At 32.7% G+C, this 9,473-nt stretch overlaps 1 protein-coding gene across 1 annotated transcript in view; it reads right to left on the bottom strand.

Moving 5' to 3' along the window:
• Positions 1-9,473, bottom strand: part of VRK2 (vaccinia related kinase 2) — a 117,164-nt gene that overhangs the window by 66,705 nt on the left and 40,986 nt on the right. Inside the window, exons 4-7 of the mRNA XM_012639178.1 lie at positions 7,608-7,677; positions 6,109-6,196; positions 4,371-4,476; positions 3,056-3,148 (exon numbers count right to left, since the gene is read on the bottom strand). Coding sequence (XP_012494632.1) covers positions 3,056-3,148; positions 4,371-4,476; positions 6,109-6,196; positions 7,608-7,677 — 357 coding nt within the window. The remainder of the gene's footprint in view (positions 1-3,055; positions 3,149-4,370; positions 4,477-6,108; positions 6,197-7,607; positions 7,678-9,473) is intronic.

The following is a 9,473-nucleotide window of genomic DNA, read 5'->3' as shown; positions in this document are numbered from 1 at the left end:
GATCATTTTTTCCACAGTGAATTAGTGTGGCACCTAGTCAAAAGACTCCGTGTTGTTAGGATATCAATTCCTTCAAATAGACGTTTACCACGATTCCACTCAAAATCCTAGCAGATTTTTTGGTAGAAACTGACAAACTGATTCTAAAATATTACACATGGAATTACAAAGTAGCCAGAATAGCCAAAAAATTTTTGGAAAAAAAGAAGAAAATTGGAAGACTCACACTACCTAATTTCAAGATGATGAAGCTATACTAATCAAGATAATATGATATTGGCTGTATGATATTAGAAGAGAGTTTAATATCATTAGTCATTAGAGATGATTGACGTAAGTTTAAATTACTAGATATTCCTATACATCTGCTATAATGACTAAAATTTAAAAGACTAATGGAAGTAAGATGTGGAGCAAATGAATTATTACACATTGCTGATGGGAATATATAACGGTAAGATCACTCCAGAAAATACTTCTGCAGTTTTTAAGTTAAATATACACTTCCATATGACTCAGAAATTCTACTTCTATTTACCCAGATGAAACTAAAACATATGCCTCCACAAAAGATTGTACATGAATACTAGAAGCTTTATTCATAATTGTCAAAAACTGGAAACAACCCAGATATACATCAACAGGTGAACAAAACTGTAGTAGTTTTCAGTGGAATGCTACCCAGCAATAAAAAGGAACGAACTGCTAATGAAATACAAGGATAAATCTCAAAAGTATTATACTAAGGAAGACAGTCACAAAAGAGAACATACCTTACAATTCCACTTATATATTTATATATATTCTTGAAAATGTAAAAATGTAGGAGCAGAAATGATTACCAGAGGTTGGGGGTAAGAGAAGAAAACTGACTGTCAAGGGAAATGAGGGAACTTTTGGGGATAAAAGAAATGTTTGTATCTTGATGATAGTGGTGGTTACATAATACACACACGTCAAAACACATCAAACTATATATTTAAAAGGGTGACTATTGTAAATTATATCTCAATAGACCTAACCCTAAAAAAGTATGTAGACTTTTAAAGGCTTTTAATATATATTACCAAATTGCCCTTCCATTAACTTAATTTATTCTCCTACTCCTATTTAATTTACATTCCCAAAGGGACTATACAAGTGCCTGTACCTTCGTCAGCCTCAATATTATCAGATTATTATTTTAAACTATTCCAATTTGATAAGTCCTTTAAAAATAGTGCCTCACCGTTTTGATCCTCTTATCTTTTCACTTTAACAAAGGTGACATTTTTTCATCTGTTTCTAGGATAGCTGTGTTTCTTCTCTGTTTCGTCTGTTCATTCCTTTTGAGCATTGCTTTAAGAAAGCATTTGGTGTTTTTCTTATTTTTTTTAGTGCTTGCTAGATATTCTCAAATATTTGTCATAAATATATTTTCCAGTTTCTCATTTAGCTTTCACTTTTTTCATTTTCTTAATACAAAGACATCTTAAAATTTTAAATCTGTCAATATTTTCTGTTTAGATTTTTTCTCTTGCATTTTTATTTAGAAATTTCTTTACCCATACAGAGACTAAATATTTCACTACATTTTAAAAAATTTTTTATAGACTCAATTTTTTAAGTCTTTAAACCTGTGATGAGCCAGTAGCTACTAGTTATGTTTATTTAGATATTTAGTTCCTCAATATTAATGTTTTCATATTTAAAAACATAAGCCACATTTCTTAAATGGACTTTTTTTAAGAGAAATTTTATATTCAATTTAAGTAAATTTAAAGCAATTTAGGTAAGATTGAGTGGAAAGTACAGTGTGTTCCCATATATCTCCAGTGCCCACACATATAGCCTCTCCCACCATCAATATTCCTCTCCAGAGTGGTACATCTTTTACAACAGATGAACCTACATTGACACATCATTATCACCTGAAGTCTAGAGTTTACTTTAAGGCTGACTCTTGGTGTTGTATATTCTGTGGGTCCTGACAAATATATAATGACATGTACCTATTACAGTATCAAACAGAGTAATTTCATTGCCCTAAAAATCCTTTGTGCTCCATCTATTTATCACTCCCCTCTCTTCAAACCCCAGGCAACCATTAATCTTTTTATCGTCTCCAAAGTTTTGCCCTTTCCAGAATTCTTACAGTTGGCATTATATGGTATAGCCTTTCAAATTGGCTTTTTTCATGTAGTAATATGCATTTAGGTTTCCTCCATGTCTTTTCATGGCTTTATAGTTCGTTTCTTTTTAGCACTCAATAATACTCCATTATCTGAATGTATCACAGTTTATTTATCCTTTCACCTACTGAAGGATATCTTGGTTGCTTCAACGTTTTGACATGTATGACTAAAACTACTATAAGCATCTGTGTGCAGGTTTTTCTGTGAATGTAAGTTTTCAACCCATTTGGGTAAATACCAAGGAGCACAACTGCTGGATGGTATGGTAAGAGTATTTTAGTTTTCTAAGAACTGCCAAATTGTTTTCCAAAGTGGCTATATCATTTTTCACTCCCATCAGCAATGAATGAGAGTTTCTGTTGCCCCGCATACTCGCCAGTCGTTGGTACTGTACTACCCACATTTCAAGTACTTAACAGCCACGTTGGACAATCAGACACAGAATATGTCCATCATCACAGAAAGTTCTACTGGAAATGCTTCTCTATTTAAAACTTTAATTGGTTATACAGTCAGAGAAGAGGAACTAATGTGACAGCTATATTTTTTTCCCTGCATAAATCCATCTCTTCTCCCACCGGATTTTGATGGTTCTTTGTTTATATATATTTGCTCAAAACTTCAAATTCCTGCTCAGCCACTTCTTAACTATGTTCCCACTAACGTATTATTTAATGCTTCTGACTCTCAGTTTCTCATCCTAACTACTCAATAGTTTGGTGAAAGGATTAAATTAGATAAGCGAGGTAAGATAAATTATAACATTCACCATGTTAAGCCCTCATTTGTAAACTCTTCTGAGTTAGGAGTTTGTTTTTTGAATGTTTCAGTATGGTACTTTGAGGACCTTTACCAAAAGCAAAAGCTAAATATTTATTTACCCGATCTGGATTTTTGTAACCCAAAAGTAGATTTGCTGCTTTTATATCACCATGAACATATTCATTTTCATGTATATATTCCAGTACATCCAACTGTGAAAAGAAAAAGATAATATAAGGTTATACTGCTATCTATTTAGAACTCATGATCAACTTAAACATTCTGAATATAGAATAACATGGGATTTTATTTATATTAACAATGACAAAGTGATATATTTCACAATTACCAGTTTATTATTCTGTTCTAACATATCACATTTTCTAGTTGCTCATCCTGAAAAAAAGTTAAATAAAACGATCCTCGAATATCAAGTGTTTTAATTGAACCTCTGATGGAAGGAAACTAAGATTCAAAAATGCTTATGCCTTTGCTCCCGATAGCCCAGTGGCCAAACCACACTGTGCAAAGAGGAAAAATACAGCATAAAATCAGAGACCTACAGTGAAATAATCATGAAACCTACTTAGCAATTCCTCACCCAAACAATAATTATAAATCAAGTCTTGAGGACCTCAGAACAAAAGGCCATGTCCATGAGTACAAGGAAAGGCATTCTTCCTCTGTATAGTAATAGAAAACTCCTTAGTTTCATCTTAAAGCCCTTCAGCCTTGCGTGTTACATACACCTAGTGCTCAATAAAGATTTACTGGCTGGGTGGATGGATTAATGGATGAATAGGAAAATTAATGTGTTCTATTTGCCACATCCCAACCTGACATGAGTAGCTTCATTCTATTAAAAATGGAAAAAAATGGAAACTTTAGCAAACAAAACACAAACAAGATAAGACAAATATGTGATATAAACAAATGTGTGCATGGGTGCTATTAAGATTTCATTGCTTCTTATTTGGCAAAGTATATATTATTCATTGCCACAACTAATTATTGCCACCATTCCAGACTCACAATAAAAACTTTATAGTACCCCCAGACCATCACATTTAGTATGGAAAAAAAATATGTTTTGTCATGATTTTCATTGTTACAAATATAACTGACAAAAGAAAGGTTATTCTTATAGCAATGAAAGCTTGTTCTGGTATGTAGAACAGAGCTGTGAGGAAAAAAGGGATCAGACTGTAGAACCAATGCCTAATTGAGTTTGCAGTGCCAAACACAGCACATTCTGTCACTTACAGAGCCCACAGTTATCAATTTCACCAAAATACCCTCTACTCTCAATAACTGACATTTCTAGGGCAATAATCCTTCATTCTCTGATAATTCCACAAAGGGAAAATATTTGTCTATTGTAATAAGTAATTATTCTGAAAATGAAGCATGTGAAGTCAAGTCATTCCTTCTTACCATTCGGATACCTAGCTGCAGGACAGTTGACTTTTTCAAGGTACCATTCTGGTCTGAGATCTTCTGTAAATCTATTCCTAGTCTTTCCATTACCATAAATCTGTAACTATAAGAAAGAGACATCAAAAAGAGATCTTTCTGAAAAAGTAATGCTTAAAACTGTCTATTAATGAATTTGAAACAAGGAAAAATACTCCTGACCTAAACAACCAGGTATGATGCAATCTAAATATAGAGAATCAACATACATTAACAATCCTGCTATTCTTTTGCAGAAAGATATTACTATTTACTTTGCAGTTAGTTTTCTAGTAGAAGACAATGCTGTATGGACCATTCATTGTTTAAAAAGAATAGTCTTTTTAAATTAGATCGTGCTGAATTTAATTCATTTTTACTCCATCACCTTCTTGCCATATGGCCTTGAACAAATTATTTGCCCACACAGAACATTTTATTTGTATTTGTTTCTTGATCTTATAAGATCATATTTATTGCCTCTATACATTTATAAATATGTCTTTTTAAAGTACTCTTCTTTTTCCTTTCCGTTTGCCACCCTCCACCCTTTTAGATACCCACATCACCCCCACTATATTATTATCTATATTATGTATACACACACAAGAATTTTTATTTTACAAAAATGTGATCTTATCATATGCACTTTCTCCATCTTATTTTTTTCAATATCTCATTGAAATCCTTCCAAGTCAACTGGTGCAGCTCTAATTGATTTTTTTAATGGGCTGCATATTACATAACATGGATGTACCATGATTTAATCAGTCATTCAGTCCCCTACTGGCAGCCTTTTGCTTTGTTTCAAGATTATTGTTTGCTCATTTTGTTTTTATTTATAGCATTTAAAGACCATCTGAACAAAGTACTGATGTCTGAGCCTATTTTCTCACCTATGAAATAAAAACAATATTGCCTATCTTAAAAGGTCATTCAAAGGACAAAACAAGGTAACACATATAAAAAATCCCTGGCACAAAATGGATATGTAACAGATGAAGAGTTTTTTCTTTTTCAAATCACTATTAATGGATTCTTTATAATGTGATGACTAGCCATATTTGAGGGTTTAAGAGATATTTCTACAACTCTTTGTTGTGACCCAACTCAAGAGATGGAGTTTAATTAATTCTGCTCTTGAGTATGGGGTGGACCTAGTGACTTGCTTCTAGCAAAGAGAATACAGCAGAAGTGACGGGATATCACTTCTAAGATTAGATTATAAAAAGACTATGACTTCCTTCTTGGATGCACTCTCATGCACTCTCTTTCTCTCTTTCTTTCAATTACTTGCTCTAGGGAAAGCCAGCTGCCATTTTTTTTTTTTTTTTTTTAATAATACTCAGGTAGGTTATGCAGAGACACACATGGTCAGGAAGTATGGCCTGCCAACAACCACCTAAGTAAATTTAGAAGCAGATCTTCTTAGGTTTACCAATAGCCACATGAGTGACTTTGAAAAGAGATCCTTTCCCAGTTTATCCTTGAGATGACTGCAGCCCACCAGATATCTGACTACAGCCTCATGAGAGATCTTGAGCTAGAACCATCCAGATAAGCCACTTGCAGATTCCAGACCCAAAGAACTAAGACATTACTATGTAAGTTTGTTTTATAAGCTAATATGTTTTGGGTAATTTGTTATATAGCAATTGATAACGAATAGACCATATGAGAAATAGTAATAGAGCAATATTTGATTATAATTCCTTTTTACCTCCTTCCCTTGAATTCAGTCAGACCAGATCCATAAAATGTAGGAATTCCTAGATAATCAAGCTGTTTGAGTTCTACCCACTTTTTGACTGCAAAGATAAATTTAACAAAGACAACAACAAAAGAGATTCACGTTATTTAAAAAGATATTTTGCACCTTTGCATAGATACTAAGACTTATTTAGCTAACCACAATAATAATTAGACCTTCCTAGGAGGTAAAAATTTTTAAAATCAAATATACCTATCTAATGACCTCAAATTCTTTGTTATCACTATAATTAACAAAAAACATATACAGAAATTTTAACATTAAATCAATAATAAAAACAAAAGTCATAGTCTTATAAAATACATTGCTACCATACACACAAATATTTCTATTCATAAAAAATTCATTATTTTATATGCTAACTACATTTCTAAATATAACATATGTTAACTACCAAAGGATTAGTAGAGAGATGGCTTTTCTTCCCTATTACTTCAAAGTCTAAAGCCATAGTAGAGGAAGAAACAAAAATTGGGCTGAAAAATCATCTTACTCCGAAATTATGTTATACAGAAGTTATTTTGATTAAACTTAGTTTAAAAAATATCAAATCCACTTAAACAATAAGGTAGTGTAATCATTTTTTCACTTTTCTACCATATGTTTAATGTTTAAGACAGCTCTACTGATAAACAATCAAGTTTAATGGATTCTATTTGTCACTCTGACATAGTTTAAGCAGTTAGTAAAGACTACAGTCTTAATGCTTAGAAGGCTTTATTAAGGAAAACAAAGTTAATTATTGAGGCCAGACCCATCATTCTTTTTCCTAACCATGATGTAAAGGACCCTGACTAGTCATTACTCCTGTCTACTTCTTTAATGTTTTACCTAGCCCATGTATATCATAGAGTATTTAGAAGTATTTATAAAATGCTTTTATTCTTCCTCATCTCTCCTCATATTCATTTCACATTCAAATCTTCTAACATGATATTTCTTACATCTTATATCCAGCTTCAATTAATTTTCCAAAATTCAGGTTTCTAAAATTTTCTTAAACATCCTAATGTTTAATCATTTCCACACACCTTACTTTAATCCATTCTATAATCATTCCTTTTTATTTATACATATAGCTACTGACCATTTTAATGTCTTTTCCTTATAGCTTTTCTATACAATTGTTTTTTTGTAAAAGAAATAATTTTATTCTACTATCATTTACACTTAGATAACTCTCTGTAGCTTACATCAACAACCCAACCTTTTATATAAAGTAGTACAAACAACTTTGACTTAAAATATTTAACCCATTATGTATATCATATCAAGATTTGTATATCATCTGTCTTGCTTTCATATGTTACAACAGTTAACTATATCACTTTACAATAAAATTTCCTATTGAAAAGAATTTTCCAGAAGGCCAGAAAATGACCAAAATATCAACACTCACTTTAGCAAGCACATATATGAAAGTAGCTTGTTTTGCTAATTTTACTTACTACAGTCTTTTTTTGCAGCTCTCTGATAAAATTTAAGTTCTGAAAATAATGGGCCATTTTCTTGATATTCCTATGAAAGTAAAGAATAATTAATTTTATGGGGAAAAATGGAATTGGTATTTCAATTGTAAAAATGAGTATGCATGTATAATAGTTATTTGGATCATTTTTTATTAATATAAAATATGCACCAGATTTCCACTAAAAATCTCAGAAAACACTAAATAAACTGGAAGAATCTCATTCATTTATAAACAACATATCATTATAGTATTATCCCTATTCAGTTTTACACACAAAAATAATCTTCTTACGGAAAGCACTTACTAAAAACACTGAGAATTGTATATATAAACACAAGGACACTCACTGTATGCTAACATGTACATCAGGGGGATATATTGCAAACTATCCTTGTGGTTCATTCATTCAGGATACCTTTATTGAGTGGTCTACTATATTCCATTCATCATACTAGGCACAGGGAATATAATCAAAAATAAAACCCTATGCCTGTGTTTAAGGATCTTACCATTTAGAGTAGAAAAGTAGGAAGAGAGGGAGGGAGGGAGAAAGAGAAGATGACAACTAGATAAGATATCAGCATGATTGATGGCAATATAGAAGAACAATGGTTCTCCAGTCTTAACATTTTAATGATGTGAAAATATATCAGAACATTAGCTTTATCGATAAGTAAACATGATGTTATTAAATATGGAATGCCCGATTTTCCTAAGTACTAAGTTTGACAGTTGATATCTGACGTTTCACTTTGACACTTCTTGTTTTATTTTTATTGTGAATGTATATCCTCAGTCTTTCAAACACACATTTTGGATTGTGATTATCTTTCAAATTTTTTGTTAATTTTTGTGAAACCATGGATAAGTCAAAAATTTGTGTTATTTTCAAATATGAATTCTGTCTTGGAACCAACGCAGCCCAGACAGCTTGAGATATCAACGAAATGTTTGGGAAGGATGTGGCTAATGAACACACAGTGTTGATGGTTTGAGAAGTTCTGTTCTGGTGATTTTAATCCTGAAAATAAGCCATGTGGGCAACCTGAGACCAAGGTGGATAATGATGAGCTGAAAGCTGTAGTGGAAGTGAATCCATCTAAACCTATATGTGAATCAGCAGCAAGCTTTGACGTTACTATTCCAACAATATTGAACCATCTGAAACAAACTGGAAAAGTAAAAAAGCTGGATAGATGGATTCTGCATGAATGAAATGAGCATCAGCAGAGAAATCATCTCAAAGCCTGCCTTTCTTTGCTGTCATGACATAAAGGTGAACCATTTGTATACCATATTGTTACATGTGACAAAAAATGGATTATTTTTGACAATCTCAGGTGTTCAGCACAAAGGTTGGATAAAGATGAAGTGCTGAAACACAGTCCAAAATCGAATATTCATCAAAAAAAACTAATGGTGTCTGTTTGGTGGTCCAGCACTGGTATTATCCTCTACAGCTTCAAGAAACCTGGTCAACTGATCACAGTGGATGTCTACTGCAACCAAGTGGACTAAATGATGACTGCAACCAAGTGGACTGATGAGGATGCTGTGATGAAGCAGCCGAGATTGGTCAATAGAGACAGGCCTATCGGCTGCCAAGGCAATGCTCAACCACATGTCGCACAAACAACGCTGCTCAAATTACAGCAGCTGGACTTGGAGACTCTCTGTCACCCACCATATTCACCAGACCTTGCACCAACTGACTACCACTTCTTCGAGGCTTTGGGCCACTTATTTATTTATTTATTTATTTATTATTCCAGGGTTTTGTGAGGGTACAAACCTTGTAGCCACACTTTATGTCTTTGCCTCGCCCAAAGGCATACCCTTCCCT

This window comes from Propithecus coquereli, unplaced genomic scaffold, assembly GCF_000956105.1.
Source record: "Propithecus coquereli isolate 6110/MARCELLA unplaced genomic scaffold, Pcoq_1.0 Scaffold138, whole genome shotgun sequence".
NCBI lineage: Eukaryota > Metazoa > Chordata > Mammalia > Primates > Indriidae > Propithecus > Propithecus coquereli.
This window is presented reverse-complemented; position numbering and strand designations above follow the sequence as displayed.